The sequence below is a fragment of the Macaca nemestrina genome, chromosome 9 (genome assembly GCF_043159975.1).
Source record: "Macaca nemestrina isolate mMacNem1 chromosome 9, mMacNem.hap1, whole genome shotgun sequence".
In the NCBI taxonomy this organism is placed as follows: Eukaryota; Metazoa; Chordata; class Mammalia; order Primates; family Cercopithecidae; genus Macaca; species Macaca nemestrina.
The window spans coordinates 39,354,447-39,371,102 of NC_092133.1; the positions used below are offsets into that span (position 1 = coordinate 39,354,447).

General features: G+C 43.8%; 1 protein-coding gene across 2 annotated transcripts in view; it reads right to left on the reverse strand.

Annotated features, from left to right (window-relative positions):
- Positions 1–9,147, reverse strand: part of LOC105479969 (helicase, lymphoid specific) — a 55,449-nt gene extending 46,302 nt beyond the window's left edge. The window contains exons 1-3 of one of the 2 annotated variants that reach the window (XM_011738337.3): positions 8,982–9,147; positions 8,435–8,556; positions 1,485–1,607 (exon numbers count right to left, since the gene is read on the reverse strand). In XM_011738337.3, coding sequence (XP_011736639.2) covers positions 1,485–1,607; positions 8,435–8,556; positions 8,982–9,012 — 276 coding nt within the window. In that variant the 5' untranslated portion in view covers positions 9,013–9,147. The remainder of the gene's footprint in view (positions 1–1,484; positions 1,608–8,434; positions 8,557–8,981) is intronic. The other variant, XM_011738342.2, reaches the window with a different exon arrangement.
- Between the last annotated feature and the right edge of the window lie 7,509 nt (positions 9,148–16,656).

Genomic DNA, 16,656 nt, shown 5'->3' on the forward strand with positions numbered 1-16,656 from the left:
ACCTACCAGTTCCAGATGCCAATCACAAGGCCCAAGTCACTTTACCTGTGCTTCTGACTGAACAGCTATAAATCAGGGTTCCCACAAGCCCCTCTTTGGGTTTGACTAATTTGCTAGAGGAGCTTACAGAACTCAAAGAAACACTAAAGTTTATTGGTTTATTATAAAGAATATGATAGTCCGGGCGCAGTGGCTCACACATGTAATCCCAGCACTTTGGGAGGCCAGGGTAAGCAGACCACTTGAGCCCAGGAGTTCTAGACAAGCCTTGGCAACACGGCAAAACTGTGTCTCTACCAAAAATACAAAAATAAGACAGACATGATGGTGTGCTCCAGTGGTGCAATCTCGGCTCACTGCAACCTCCGCCTCCCAGGTTCAAGCGATCCTCCTGCCTCAGCCTCCCAAGTAGCTGGGGTCACAGGCACACACCACCATGACCAGCTAATTTTCATATTTTTGGCAGAGACGGGTTTTCACTACGTTACTCAGGCTGGTGTCGAACTCCTGGGCTCAAGTGATCCACCTACCATGGCCTCCCAAAGTGCTGGGATCACAGGCGTAAGCCACAGCCCCCAGCCTGTTGTGTTTTATTTTTGAGACAGGGTCTTGCTCTGTCACCCAGGCTAGAATGCAGTGGTGCCATCACAGCTCATTGCAGCCTCAATCCTTGGCTCAAGCCTCCTCCTGCCTCAGCCTCCCAAGTAGCTGGGACTAGAGGCACATGCCGCCTTACCTAGCTCATCTGTCTATCAGAGATAGGGTTTTGTCATGTTACCCAGGCTGGTCTCAAACTTCCGGGCTCAAGAAATCCACCCACCTAGGCTTCCCAAAGTGCTGGGATTACAGACATGAGCCACGCCCAGCCCTTTTGGGTTTTTAATGAAGGCTTCATAACATAGACATGATTGATTCAATCATGACCACTGGTGAACAACTTAACTTTCAGTCCCCCTTTTTTCCCTCAAGGTTGAGGGTGAGGCTAAATCCCAACCCTCTAATCCAGGCTTTGTCTTTCATAGGCTTCCATCCTGAAGCTACCTAAGGGCTGCTAGCCACTGATCATCAGCATTTAAAAAAAAAAAAAAAAAAACACAACGTTGAAGATTCCAAGGATTTTAAGAGTTGTATACCAGCAAATGGTGATGAAGACCAACTATTTACTCACAAAAGCACAATACCATGATTTCATTTATACAATTTTCTAGGAAAAAACAATACTGGTCTATAGTGACAGAAAGCACTGTGGTTGCTGGACACCAGCCATTGGGATCACTGTCAGCACAAGACAATTTTTTGGAGTTCATGGAAATGCACTGTGTCTTGATTGTGCTGGTGGTTACACAGATCTATATATTTACTAGTCAAACTCAGCAAACTGTACACTTAAAATCTGTATATTTTAGTGTATATAATGTACACTTCAATAAAGCTATTTTTAAATTTTTTTAAGCTTTCACTTATAGTCAGTTACATATACGTACCTCTAATTGTTGCTGTTCCATTTTCGTCAACAAAAATTTGGAGTAGATATTGCTTTTTTCAAGCAAATGTTGAAGTCTACGGTACCGAATTTCTGTCGACTCTCTATCCCAAGACATGCGAGCCTATCCAAAGAGAAAAATTCCATAATTATGAACACTTTCTGACATACATTGATTTTTTTTGGCATAAAGTTTAATAAAAATGGCTAAAGTAACATTTTTTAAACCAAACACTTTTTCAAACCAAAAACTGGAATAACTGTTCAAAAGAAAAGTTTTTGGGTTCAACAGGCCATCTGATAGATGCAGTTTGTATATCAAAATATTATAATTTCAAATACTGAACACATGGTTTCTGGCATCTACTGAGTTGGAAGGTCTATTTAAAAAACAACTGAAGGCCGGGTCCGGTGGCTCACTGGCTCACACCTGTAATCCCAGCACTTTGGGAGGCCAAAGCGGGAGGATCACCTGAAGTCGAGAGTTCGAGACCAGTCGGACCAACATGGAGAAACTCCGTCCCGACTAAAAATACAAAATTAGCCAGGCGTAGTGGCGCATGCCTGTAATCCCAGCTATTTGGGAAGCTGAGGTAGGAGAATCACTTGAACCCGGGGAGGGAGCAGAGGTTGCAGTAAGCCGAGATCATACCACTGCACTCCAAACAAGAGCAAAACTCTATATCAATTAAAAAAAAAAAAAAATTGGGGCGAGGCACGGTGGCTCACACCTGTAATCCCAGCACTTTGGGAGGCCGAAGAGCATGGATCACCTGAAGTTAGTAGTTTGAGACCAGTCTGGCCAAAATGGTGAAACCCCATCTCTACTAAAAATATAAAAATTAGCTGGACGTGGTGGCACATGCCTGTAGTCCCAGGTACTCAGGAGGCTGAGGCAGGAGAATTGCTTAAACCCGGGAAGCCGATGTTGCAGTGAGCTGAGATGATACCACCGCGCTCCAGCCTGGGTGAAAGAGGCGCCATTTCAAAAAAAAAAAAAAAGTAGCCATTTTCAATCTTAAATGTGTAATTTGCTAAAACACTCATGTTGTGGTTCCGTGTTATTACATTACCTTGTTACGTACAGAGAAGGGAAATTTTTGATTAATTTTGCACTTGACCCTCATAAAAAGTAACTGCCTAGGTGACACTAGGAAATTCTAAGACAAGTTTTCAGAGTCTCTCCCTGTTTGAGATGAATAAACAAGTTTATCTGGATAGAACATTTTAGAAAAATACTATGAACACAATTCATCCTAACAATCAAAACAGACATCTAGCCAAGATTAACATCCGCACCCTAGGCCGGGCGCGGTGGCTCAAGCCTGTAATCCCAGTACTTTGGGAGGCCGAGGCAGGTGGATCACGAAGTCAGGAGATCGAGACCATCCTGGCTAACATGGTGAAACCCCGTCTCTACTAAAAATACAAAAAACTAGCCGGGCGTGGTGGCGGGCGCCTGTAGTCCCAGCTACTCGGAGGCTGAGGCAGGAGAATGGCGTAAACCCGGGAGGCGGAGCTTGCAGTGAGCCGAGATCGCGCCACTGCACTCCAGCCTGGGTGACATAGCGAGACTCCGTCTCAAAAAAAAAAAAAAACATCCGCACCCCATTTTTTAAGGCAGGGTCTCATGCTGTAAATGGTGCAATTGCAGCTTACTGAAGCCTTGAAATCCCAGGATCAAAGGACCCTCCCACCTCAGCCTCCAAAGTAGCTGGGACTCTAGGCAGATGCCACCATGCCCTGTTAATTTTTGTATTTTTTTTTTGTAGAGGCAGGGTTTCGCTTTATTGCTAAGGCAGGTCTCCAACTCCTAAACTCAAGAGATTCATCTGCCTTGTCCTCCTAAAGTACTGGGATTACAGGCATGTGCCACCATGCCCAACCAAGATTACCAATTCTGTAACATCAATCCAGCCTAGTAAATCAACAAACATGTACTGCAACAATTATATAAATTACATAACTGGTAGAAGACAGAAAGTCTGATTTATACAACAAATGAGGCATTAATATATCTGAAAACAACAAGTATTAAAGACAGATACACATAGCAGCAAACTGTACAATACTATCTAAATCCTGGAAAAGTTTAAGAATCACTAAGATCAGAGAAGTCAGATTTCAGGAAATAGATAACATCTGAGGGGTCTGAAGGATTAGATAAATGAGAGCATAAGAACTCAAGTTTTGTCAATTACTGTAGAAGTTCCTGAATTCAGCAACATTGGCCTCAGCAACAGCACTAAAAATCACACTTAACTTTAGAATTAAAAATACTTTCAGAGATTACATAGTAGATATCTTTCATTTTATACAGTCTAGACAAACTCTTAAAAGAGTTTAGTGGCAGATTTTTTAGTATTTTGTTTTCTCAACTAAACCAACTCCCCTACTTTTCAACAAGGATTAATGAAAACACAAAGTCAACCAATAAAATCTAACTGCCCCTTTCCCCAGTAATTGGTGGTTTCAACTTAGAGAAAAGTAACTGAGCATTTACAGAGTGTTTGAAATGCGGGATATAAGCTCATTTTTATACTCTAAATGATGCCCTAGCACTTCGGTAGTTTTGCTGCTCCAGCTTGTCAATATCTCTAAGATATCATTTTATATTGCCTTACATTTTCTTTTTTTTTTTTTTTTGAGACGGAGTCTCACGCTGTTGCCCAGGCTGGAGTGCAGTGGCGCGATCTCGGCTCACTGCAAGCTCCGCCTCCCGGGTTCCCGCCATTCTCCTGCCTCAGCCTCCTGAGTAGCTGGGACTACAGGCGCCCGCCACCGCGCCCGGCTAATTTTTTGTATTTTTAGTAGAGACGGGGTTTCACTGTGGTCTCGATCTCCTGACCTTGTGATCCACCCGCCTCGGCCTCCCAAAGTGCTGGGATTACAGGCTTGAGCCACCGCGCCCGGCTATATTGCCTTACATTTTCCTTCTGCCCAGGCTGGAGTGCAGTGGCGCAATCTTGGCTGGCCCCCGCCTCCGTCCCCGCCCCCACCTCCGCCCGGGTTCAAGCAATTCTCTGCCTCAGCCTCCCTAGTAAAGCTGGGATTGCAGGCGCCTGCCACCATGCGCAACTAATTTTTGTATGTGCCGGTGCCTGGCCAGCACATATTTTTAAAATAACTAGATACAGCCAGGCACGGTGGCTCACGCCTGTAATCCCAGCACTTTGGGAAGTCGAGGCAGGCACATCACGAGGTCAGGAGTTTGCGACCAGGCTGGTCAGTATGTTGAAACCTCGTCTCTACTAAAAATACAAAAAAAATTAGCCAGGCGTGGTGGCACGTGCTTGTAGTCCTAGCTACTTGGGAGGCTGAGGCAGAAGAATCGCTTGAACCGGGGAGGCGAAGGTCGCAGTGAGCCAAGATCATGCCACTGCACTCCAGCCTTAGCAACAGAGGGAGACTCGTCTCAAAACAAACAAACAAACAAACCCTAAATACTTGCCTGGTGGTCCTGAGAAAATTTTTCTTAAAAAAAAAAAAAAAAAACCAGCCGGGCATGGTGGCTAATGCCTGTAATCCCAACACTTTAGGAGAACTAGACGGGCAGACCACCTGAGGTCGGGAGTTCGAGATCAGTCTGACCAAAGTGGAAAAACCCCATCTCTACTAAAAATACAAAATTAGCCAAGCTTGGTGGCACATGCCTGTAATCCCAACTACTCAGGAGGCTGAGGCAGGAGAATTGCTTGAACCCGGGAGGCAGAGATTGAGCCATTGCACTCCAGCCTGGGCAACAAGAGTGAAACTCTGTTTCAAAAAAAAAAAAAAAAAAATCACTAAGGCTTTAAGATGCCATCATGGAACAATAATATACAATTAATATTAGAATAATACCATACAAGTGGTTAATCCTTAAACCTGGTCTATATTTCAATATCTTCCTATCACTGTTTTTTCTTATCAATTTGATTATTATATTATGGTAAACTGCAACTTCATCTATTGAAAGCACTGAGTGCCTGGCAGGAAACAACTCTGGGTAACTACAGTACAGAGTATGCCAATGGACACCGAGGGCAGAAATTCCTCATTATCTACCCCATTATCTCTCCCAACACCAGTCCCAGATTTTTTACTGGGGGGTGGGAGGAGTTCTATTTTAGCCTACACGTATTATGATCCTTTTACCTCTCTAAGAAATCTCCTGACTCCAGCCTTCCCCCTCCGCCACTTCACAGGCATTATCGGTACTCAAATCTCCTAGACTAACAATGACTTCTTTTAAAGGGAAATACATGTGAAAAGTCAAAGAAAATAACTGTAGCAAATGAATGTCAAAGTCATTTTCTAGGCTCCTCACAAAACTTAGGATTTCCTAAAGCCAAATGCTTCTCATTAAGGAACTTAAGATAGCTCTCTTCCTCTGTTAAGTACCTCTAAATACATGCCCATACAGACTGCATTCTCCCAAAAGAAAAGGAATCTCTACCTTTGCATAGTGAATTGTTTGGCCTCCAAAGACATGTTTATTAATCTCAAGTAGTGAGAGACTGAAAACTTTTCTTAGAATTTTCTAGTGTCACCTAGGCAATCACTTTTTTGTTTTTTTGAGACAGAGTTTCACTCTTGTTGCCCAGGGTGAAGTGCAATGGCATGATCTCGGCTCACCGAAACCTCCACCTCCCAGGTTCAAGCGATTCTCCTGCTTCAGCCTCCCTAGCAGCTGGGATTATAGGCATGTGCCACTACACCCGGCCAGTTTTGTATTTTTAGTAAAGACAGGGTTTCTCCATGTTGGTCAGGCTGGTCTTGAACTCCTGACCTCAGGTGATCCACCCGCATCAGCCTCCCAAAGTGCTGGGATTACAAGCATGAGCCACCACGCCAGGCCACGAAAACAGCTATATGCTTTTTTAATGGAAGGATTGAACATGGATTAAAAATTACTCTTTAGGTTCTATGATGCATAATTATGTGAATGAAGTGTTTCATCCCTTGAACTAATAATGCCTTCTGAAAATGTACTGTTGTCAAATCTCAGGCATATCTTTCTTTAAATGCTATTTCCCTACCCAACACTCATCATGGATATAAGAAGAAACAAGATAAAAGTGAAGATATATTACTGAAAACAAAATTATCACATCCATCTTAGACCTCTTCAGTTGATTCCATTCTGGTCACTTGCCCCAGAATCTATACTTTATAATTCACCTGGTTATATAGCTAATAAGTATATTTAGTGTATGTATATAATCTTGTATATTATAAAATACTATTTTATCATCGTTAGCTATTCAATAAGCATTTACTGATTGCCTACTATGTGCCAGGAGCAAAGCCTACAAAAACAAAACAGCAAGTGATGCATCCTTAAGAAACAAAGTGAGAAAGAATAAAAAGTAATATGAAGTATTTATCATTACTTATTTGATCATGGTAAATTCTGTGTAATAAAGTACTATGAAAATTCAAAGAATGAGCAAAGGTGGTTCAGGTCAGACCTCTCGATTCTATTAATTCACATCTACCCTGAAGCAAAAAGTATTGATTTTACTTAAAAGAAAATTTGTTAATATATTACCTTAGCTGGTTATAGCCAACCAGAGAGCATCAGTAATAACAGAAGGAGTATTACTGGAGTGAAAGCATAGCATGGTAGTTAAAAAATGTGCATTCTTGAACCACATGACCTACACTGGAATATTAGCTCTGCCATTTACTAACTGTAGCTCCCAAACAACTTCTATGTGCCTCAGTTTCCTCATCTATAAAATAAGATGACTAATAAAACCTATTTGGTTGTGCAGTTCAATAATAGCAATTGTTTGTACTAGTAATTCAACTAGTAAGTTTAATAGTAGTAATAGTAATAGTGAACATCTACTTCACAGAATAGTTGAGGATTCAATGAGTAAATACATATAAAGCATTCAAAATGCATGACTCCTAATAGATGTTCATGAAGTATTAACAATGCTGACAAAAAAATTATTGTTGAGATAATGGAACCAACGGCCTCATTACTCGTTTTTGGACTGCATTATTTTCCAACTTAAGTAGTTTTATAAATCATGAGTTAATTCACTATTATTAAGGACAGAAATTCTGGAGGCAGCCTGAGTTGAAATTTGATGTCAACACTTACTATGTGCCCTTCTCTCTCAGTTTCCTCTTATATAAAAGAAGATAACAAAAAATAACCTATATCATAATATCGGTAGAGTTTAATAAGCTAATAAAGCACAAGAAAACCACCTATTAGGCAGTACTTAAAGACTCAACTATCATTCTTTTTCTTGCATATGACTGAATCAAGCAGCAGGGTAGGACTTTAGAATAAACAAGAATTTTTCAGGTTAAACACTGCTTTTAGTAATTTACAAAATACTCTCTACAAGAAAACTACAGCAACTTGTCACTGAAAAAGTACAGCACATTTTTAGCTAAAGAATCTTATGTAGCAATACGCAGGCCATGAAACCAAAAGGAAAACAAACAGCAAGTTGATCACTTAGGTGGAAAACAGCACTACACTAAAAGGAAATCATTAGACTTGGATTTCAGCCCAGCCTTTGACTGATGCTAACTTCTCCTGCCCTCAGTCTAGTACATCACTTCTGCAGGATTTGGCGATTCCTGTTTGCCATTAGACATACATTTAAGGTAATTTTTAAAGGAAATAAGGATGGCAAAGGAAAAAACTCACTATCGACTTTGAAAGACTTTTCATGGCTAAACAAGCAATCTGAAATTCTCCCTTAAAATAGATAGGACTACGAAGACTACATCTCATAGAAACACACCATTCAAAGCACGTGCGAAAGGATTCTCAAAGGCAGTATCTGTAAACACACAAAAACGACAAGTAATAAAGCTGTTTTCATTCAAGTTTACGACAAAGCCCACTAAATAGGAAAGCAACGAACACAAACCACACCTCCGGGTAAAAGCCGAGGTTACCACGGGCTTTCACGACGACGAACCTGATGCCTAAATTACCTTTTCCAGCATCTTCCGCTCTCTCTCTAGTCCAGCAGCTTCAAGCTGTTCTTCCTCTTCCAGCATGGCCGGGGTAATCACGGCAGTGTCCAGCTGTTCAACCATTGCTGGAGCCTGGGAGCCTGACGGGAGAGAAAGCTTCCAAGTTGCAGTTTTTAAAAAATTACTAACTACTCAACTCCAACATGAAACAGCCCTTCTCCCACCCGAGATGCACTGGAGCACAAGGTGAAGACCCAGGGGACGCCAGCATCACCTCTCAGAAGACACCGTAGGTCTTCGCAAAGTCTACAAGTGCCTGGACCACAGTTTACAACTCGGGATGCTCGGAAAATGCAGTTCCCTATGTGAAATCTTCACCGGCATGCTAATATGTGCAATTCCGGGGTCTCCTCCACTCACCGTGGCAGTTTCCCAACCCTCTCTTCCTCCTCAATCCCTGCCCGGGGTCGGCTCCCTCCCCCAAGCTCCGCCGCAGTCTCCATGCTTGCCCACCTCAGCCCCGCATGCCGCCACCCGCGCCCGAAAGAAGGCTCTCCTCACTTACCGCAGCTGCCCGCGGGCCGTTCCGCTGGCATGCCTCGACACGCACCCGGGAACCGGGTCCCCTCCACTCAGCGCCTGCAATGCCGCGAGCTAATTCCTCACAGCCTCTGCCGGCCCAGCCTTCTGGCCAAATCCCCCGCCAGGGAAAAAAGCGCGCTTCTACTTCGCGGGAAAATCCTGTCATCTCGCGATACGTTACATTCCCCGCCCGCCCTCCAGCCCCGCTGCGCGAGATTTGGCGCAGCTTGCGGTTTTCCTCAGACTGACCCGTGGCGACCGTGAGTCTGTACCTGGACCTCTGCCAGGAGGAAACTGGGTCCTGGTGCCGAACTCAGCCTGTAATTATCCTTTGAGATTGGGCGAGGCGGCCGATCGTGGAGGACCCAGTTTCCTCACATAACTGATGGTTCCGAACTACGCAATTAAAATTTGATAGCGCTGTTAATACTTTGCAAGGCGCCTTCACACGTTGGCTGCTGTGATCGATCACCCCCTAGCCCGTGATCCTATAGGTGGAGAAGTCTGCGTATCCGCACAAGGATGTCAGAAACATTTTTATAGGGCCAGCCTCGCCGCACCCGCAGCGCGCGGCTCACATCTTGAGTGAAAATCCCCCAAAATGACCAAGAGGAGGGCTTTTTTGTGGATGGGACGGGAGAGAGAAGGAACAGGATATTAAGATTATGACTGGGTTAAAGAAAGCTGTTTAGGGTAAGGGCGAGCTGAAAGCAGTGATGGACCAAGCGGAGTGGCCAGCAGAAGGAAGATTCAGGAAACCAAACAGGATTCATTCATTCGAGTGGGCAGTGAAGGAAGGAGTGGAGCTTTTCTTGCCCCTGGTTTTCACTTCAGCTTTCAATTCCTCCTTTTCTTGTTTGCATTCCTTTTCAACTATTTCCTTTGTCTCCCTCTCCAGAGCTCCCTTTCCCACCTCCAATTTCTTAGGACGTATGGCATTAAATATACCTGCCATGTAACCACCTGTTTCCTTCATTTTGACTTCCCAAAACTTGTATGATTGTGTCTGCACAAAATTTAAGAGTTTACCGGCTGGCTGCGGTGGCTCACGCCTGCAATCCCAGCACTTTCGGAGCCCAAGGCGGGTGGATCACGAGGTCAGGAGTTGAAGACCAGCCTGGCCAAGATGGTGAAACCCTGTCTCTACTAAAAAATACAAAAATTAGCGGGGCGCGGTGGCAGGCGCCTGTAGTCCCAGCTATTCGGGAGGCTGAGGCAGAAGAATCGCTTGAACCCGGGCGGCAGAGGTTGCAGTGAGCCTAGATCGCGCCATTGCACTCCAACCTGAGCAACTGAGAGAGACTCCGTCTCAAAAAAAAAAAAAAAAAATAGAAACGAAACCTAGTCTCTATATTTTATTTTATTAAGATAGGGTCTCATTCTGTCGCCCAGGCAGCAGCGTAATGGCGCGATCTCTGCTCACTGCAATCTCCGCCTCCTGGGCTCAGTTGATCCTCCCACCTCAGCCTAGCAAGTAGCTGAGACTACAGGTGCACGCCACCACGCCGGGACATTTTAGTGGTGGACATTAGCCCACACCAGGCTGATTTTTGTTGGTTTGGGGTTTTTGTGTGTTTTTGTGTTTTGCTAGAGACGGGTTTTCGCCATGTTATCCAGGCTGGTCTCGAACTCCTAGGTTCAAGGGATCCTCCCACTTCGGCCTCCGGAAGTGCTGAGAGTACAGGCGTGACATATTGTGCCTGGCCCCTACAAAAATTTCCTAAATTAGCCGGGTGTGGTGGCGGGTGCCTGTGGTCCTAGTACTTGGAAGGCTGAGGTGAGAGAATCACTTAAGCCCAGGTGGTCGAGGCTGCAGTGAGCTGAGATTGTAACACTGCACTCCAGCCTGGGTGATACAGCAACACTTTGTCTCAAAAAAAAAAAAAAAGTCCTCAACATACTGAGATGGAGTAGGGATCCCTTTCTCTAGGGGCCTGTGGGCCCCCCAACCTTGGGAATAAAGGAAAATCTTGAGTTGCTTCAAGGGAAATTCTAGGAACCTAGCTAGCCCTGACAGGTAAATAAGCAACTTGATAAGGAAGAAGGTAACAGTAGCCTAAAACAATAGCCCAGGAAGTTGGATTCAGGAGATGTTTGGTTCCTCTGTTAAAACTAGAGGTAATATCTTAACACATGTCTCTAAGATGTTTTTTAGAAACCCCAAGCCCCACCAAACACATCTGCTGGCACTCTCTTGCCTCGTTTGTTCTAAATTTATTCCTAGGGGCCTGGAGGAGGTCACACACACAAGCAGAGCTAGCGTTCTTTTCCGCTGATCCCAAATTTTTGTTTTTTAATTTTTAAAAATTGAGATGGAGTCTCACTCTGTTGCCCAGACTGGTCTCAAACTCCTGGGCTCAAGCCATCCTCCCACTCAGCCTCCCAAGTCAAAGGGAAAGAAATTTTGGGATTACAGGCACACACTACCACACCCAGCTCGCCAAATTTTTAGACAAAACTTCACCTCCTGAACCAACTGCAAATCAGAAAATCTTTTAATCCATCTATGACCTGTTCCCCAAGCCCCATTCCCCTACCCTTTGAGATGGCAGTCAAAACAATGCAGAGACTCCATGTATTAATTGATGACTTTGCCTGTAATTTCTGCTTTCCTGAAATTTACCCCTGCCTTTAAAAATCCTTACCTGCAAGCCATCAGGGAGTTTGGGTCTTAAGCATGAGCTGCCCCAATTCCTACCGCTGCAAAAGCTCAGTGTGGAAGTCTTGTCTTTCTGCGCCAGGCGAGTGGACCAAAGTTCAGTTCTGTAACAGCACCTTATGTTAAATGGGACAATTTGAAGCCCTCCAATCAGACCCTGCCAAGCCAACATTCCTAAATCTTTTCCCTTGCTCTCTGATCCCTTAAAATTTGCCCTAGACCCTAAATCAGGGAGACAGACTTGAGCCCACTCCTATCTCCTTGCTGACCACTTGCAATAAAGCCTTTCTTTTCTCAAAGGCAGGTGCCATAGTTATTGGCTTTTGTGTGTAATGGGCAGTGAGTCCATTTGCTTGATAACATTTTTACTCCTAGTTCATTCAATATTATTTCAAGATAAAATGTAGCCTCTATTAATAGCTACTCTTAAATCCTATCTCCTTCTAATCTAAAGCATAGCTGTCCATTTCATTCTACTTAAGATTTGCTTTGTTATGTTTTGAGACAGGGTCTTGCTCTGTTGCCCAGGCTAGAATGCAGTGGCACAATCATAGCTCACTGCAACCTCAAATTCCTGGGCTCAAGTGATCCTCCCACAACAGCCTCCTGAGCAGCTAAGTCTACAGGTACATACCACTACACCCAGCTAATTTTTAAAATTTTTCTGTAGAGACAGGGTTTTGCTATGTTGCTCAGGCTGGTCTTGAACTCCTGGGCTCAAGGGATCCTCCCACCTTGACCTCCCAGAGTATGAAATAACAGGCATGTCAGAGCATGAGCCACATTACCCACCACCCTCACTCTACTTAAGATTTTTGGGGCCGGGAGCGGTGGCTTATGCCTGTAATCCCAGCACTTTGGGAGGCCGAGGCGGGTGGATCATGAGGTCAAGAGATCGAGACCATTCTGGCCAACATGGTGAAACCCATCTCTCCTAAAAATACAAAAATTAGCTGGGTGTGGTGGTGCACACCTGTAATCCCAACTACTAGGGTAGCTGAGGCAGGAGAATCACTTTAACCTGGGAGGCAGAGGTTGTAGTAAGCCAAGATCGTGCCACTGCACTCCAACCTGGTGACAGAGCGAGACTCCATCTCAAAAAAAAAAAAAAAAAAAAAAAAGATTTTTGCCCTTTTACCAACCTATCCTCCAAAATTTATTTCCCTTTGACTTTTGAAACACGTTTTATGGGGTTTTCCCTAATGTGCTGAAAAACCTTTCCTTGTTCCTTCTTTTGAATTCTGATATGGTTTGGCTGTGTCCCCACCCAAATCTCATCTTGAATTGCAGCTTCCATAATTCCCACGTTATGGGAGGGACCCAGTGGGAGATAATTGAATCATGGCGGCAGTTTCCCCCATACTGTTCTTGTGGTAGTGAATAAGTCTCACGAGATCCAGATGAGATGATTTCATAAGGGGAAACCCCTTTCGCTTGGTTCTCATTCTCTCTCTTGCCTGCTACCACGTAAGACGTGCTTTTCATCTTCTGCCTTCTGCCATGATTGTGAGGCCTTCCCAGCCACGTGGAATTGAGTCCATCAAGCCTCTTTTTCTTTATAAATTACCCGGTCTTGGGTAATTTATCAGCAGCGTGAAGATGGACTAATACAAATTCAATTGTGGTCCACCTCCCTAAATCTTTTCTCCATCCATTGTTTTTCTCTAGAAACTTTCTTCCTTGGACCTTCTGCTCTATGGGCAAGGGAGAGAGAGAATTTGTCCAAATACACGAAATGGAGTTCAAGAAAATCTCATCTGATTCTCAAAGAACAGACATCTCAACTGACATCTGGCCCCACACTTGCTAATAAAAGTGCATTGGTGCATTTCCTGGCACGTCTTTGCCATTGTGCAAACCCTCCCTTCAAAGTGGCTGTGAACACGCTTGTTCATTCACTTTTATTTAAGAGTCTACATTTATTTTGGGTTTTTTTTTTTGCTTTTTTTAATGACTGGTTAGAAAGAATGAATAACACCTCCTATTGATTGCCTAACAGGGTTACTATAGTCAATAATAACTTAATTGCACATTTTTAAATAACTTAAGGAATATAACTGAATGGTTTGTAACTCAAAGGATAAAGATGGATACCCCATTTTATGTGCTTATTTCACAGTGTATGCCTATATCAAAACATCTCACATACCCCATAAACATATACACCTACTATGTACCCATAAAAATTAAAAATAAAATTAAAATGCCTCCTGGATACTAGGAACTATCATAGGAGCTGCACAGCAATGAACCAGACAGACTACATCCCTGTTGATATGGAACTTACATTCTAGGAGTTGGGGTGAAAAGAGGGAAATTGTGAAATATTAGAATAGGGTGGCATGAGAGTGACTGGATAGTTATTTTAGATTGAGTAATTGGGTGTCTGAAGAAGTGATAGGCACTTTTTTTTTTTTTTTTTTTTTTTGGATGGAGTTTCGCTCTTATTGCCCAGGCTGGAGTGAAATGGTGCAATCTTGGCTCACCGCAACCTCCGCCTCCCAAGTTCAAGCAATTCTTCTGCCTCAGCCTCCCAGGTAGCTGGGATTACAGGCATATGCCACCAAGTCTGGCTAATTTTGTATTTTTAGTAGAAATGGGGTTTCTCCATGTTGGTGAGGCTGGTTTCAAACTCCCGACCTCAGATGATCCACTGCCTCGGCCTCCCAAAGTACTGGGATTACAGGCATGAGCCACCACACCTGGCCTAAGTGATAGGCACTTTAAGCAGAGAACCAAATGCCAAGAAGCTAGCCAGCCTGGGGGAAGAGCAATCCAAGCAGAAACTACAGGTGTACAGAGAGTAAAGCAGGAATACACTTGGGCATGTTTGAGTATCAGAAAGAAGGCCAGCATGACTGAAGCCGAATTGGCAAGGGGGAATGGCACAAAAAGTCAGAGGCAGACCCTCCAGATGAGGCACTGGGGATTTTCTTCTAAGTATGGTGTTACAAGTTATTTTTCCCTACCCACACAAAATGTCTTCCTCTTATAGAATCCTTTTCATATTAATGTGCATAACCATCCATCCAATCACAGAAGTCAAAACAAAACCAAACCCTGGTTCCCTCTTGTTATAGTAGATAGCCCCACTTCTGGCCTACCTCACAAAGGAAATAATAGCTTCAAGACAGAAGTCCCCTTTCAGCTTACCAACGTCAAATTTACAAACCCATCTGCATCCTCAATACCTTTCTCACTCTCTCATCTTGTGCTCTGGATCCAACTCCCTGCTGCCTATTCAGAAATTATTTTATATTAGAAATCACTATTCCCTCTTTTAAAAGATAAAATCTTACTCTGTCGCCCAGGCTGGAGTGCAGTGGTACCATCATAGCTCACTGTAACCTTTAATTCCTGAACTCAAGGAATCCTCCCACCTCAGCCTCCAAGTAGCTGGGATTACAGGCGTGAGCCACTGCCCCCAGCTGGAACCTCCTATTTCCCTACCAACTATTGTCAGTTCTCTCTTCCCCTTTAAAGCTTACTTTTTTTTTTTTTTTTTTTTTTGAGACGGAGTCTCGCTCTGTCACCCAGGCTGGAGTGCAGTGGCCGGATCTCAGCTCACTGCAAGCTCCGCCTCCCGGGTTCACGCCATTCTCCAGCCTCAGCCTCCCGAGTAGCTGGGACTACAGGCGCCCGCCGCCTCGCCCGGCTAGTTTTTTGTATTTCTTAATAGAGACGGGGTTTCACCGTGTTAGCCAGGATGGTCTGGATCTCCTGACCTCGTGATCCGCCCGTCTCGGCCTCCCAAAGTGCTGGGATTACAGGCTTGAGCCACCGCGCCCGGCCTAAAGCTTACTTTTATAATTATCTACACTAGCAATGTTTAATTCCTTGCCTTCCACTGATTCTTCAACCTTCTGATTGCAACATTCAGCATACACCAAAGTAGCCCACTAAGGTTTAATGACTTTGACGCTGCTACGTTTAATGGACATTCTCAGTTCTTATTTGAACCTCACTGCAACATAACACTGTTAATCACTCCTTTATGGAAACACTCTTGTCCGTTGTCTTTTCTGATCCCACATTCTCTTGATATTCCTATTCCCAACTTTTACTAGTTCATTCTCTTCTACCCAACCTTTAAATGTTTAACTTTCCTAGTGAACCAGAAACTGAGTTTCTGGTCAATTGCATAATATCTACAATAGAAAAAAATTTAAATGAAAAGGTAAGTTCAGTGAGGAGTGGATCAAAATAAAAACAATCCAATCATCCATATCTACCATAGGGTAGTGATATGCACTATTTTGGGTACTAGCACTTCAGCAGTAAATAAGGCAACGTTTTTGACCTCAGAGTTTACACTGTAGTGGAAACAACAGACAACACTATAAAACAGTGTCAGTTGGTGATATATAATAGAAACTGTAAAGAAATATGAAGCAGAGTAAGGTCATGAGAATAGAGGATAGATGTTTAGAGAAAAGTCCTCTGAGGAAGTGACCTTAAACAGCGGTATAAAGTATAAGCCATACAAAGACCTAGACAAAAAAACACTTCAGAGGGAAGAAAGATCTCAGGTAGATAGAAGGTTGACAAATTGAAAAATGGCAGTAAGTCCACTGGTGCCTACAGGCAGAATGTTTATAAATTGTAGCTGAAACTGGAAAGATGTGTAGTGACCAGATCAAGTAGGACCATGGAGACTAGGATAAGAGTGTGGATTTTTATTATGAGGAATGCCATTAGAGGATCTTGAGCAAAAAAAATGAAATTGACTTATACTTTTTTTTTGAGACACAGTCTTGCTCTGTCGCCCAGGCTGGAGTGCAATGGCGTGATCTCAGCTCACTGCAGCCTCCACCTCCTGGGTTCAAGCGATTCTCCTGCCTCAGCCTCCCAAGTACCTGGGATTACAGGCACTCACCAATGCCCAGCTAATTTTTGTACATTTAGTAGACACAGGGTTTCACTATGTTGATCAGGCTGGTCTCAAACTCCTGACCTGAAGTGATCCGCCACCTCAGCCTCCCAAAGTGCTGGGATTGCA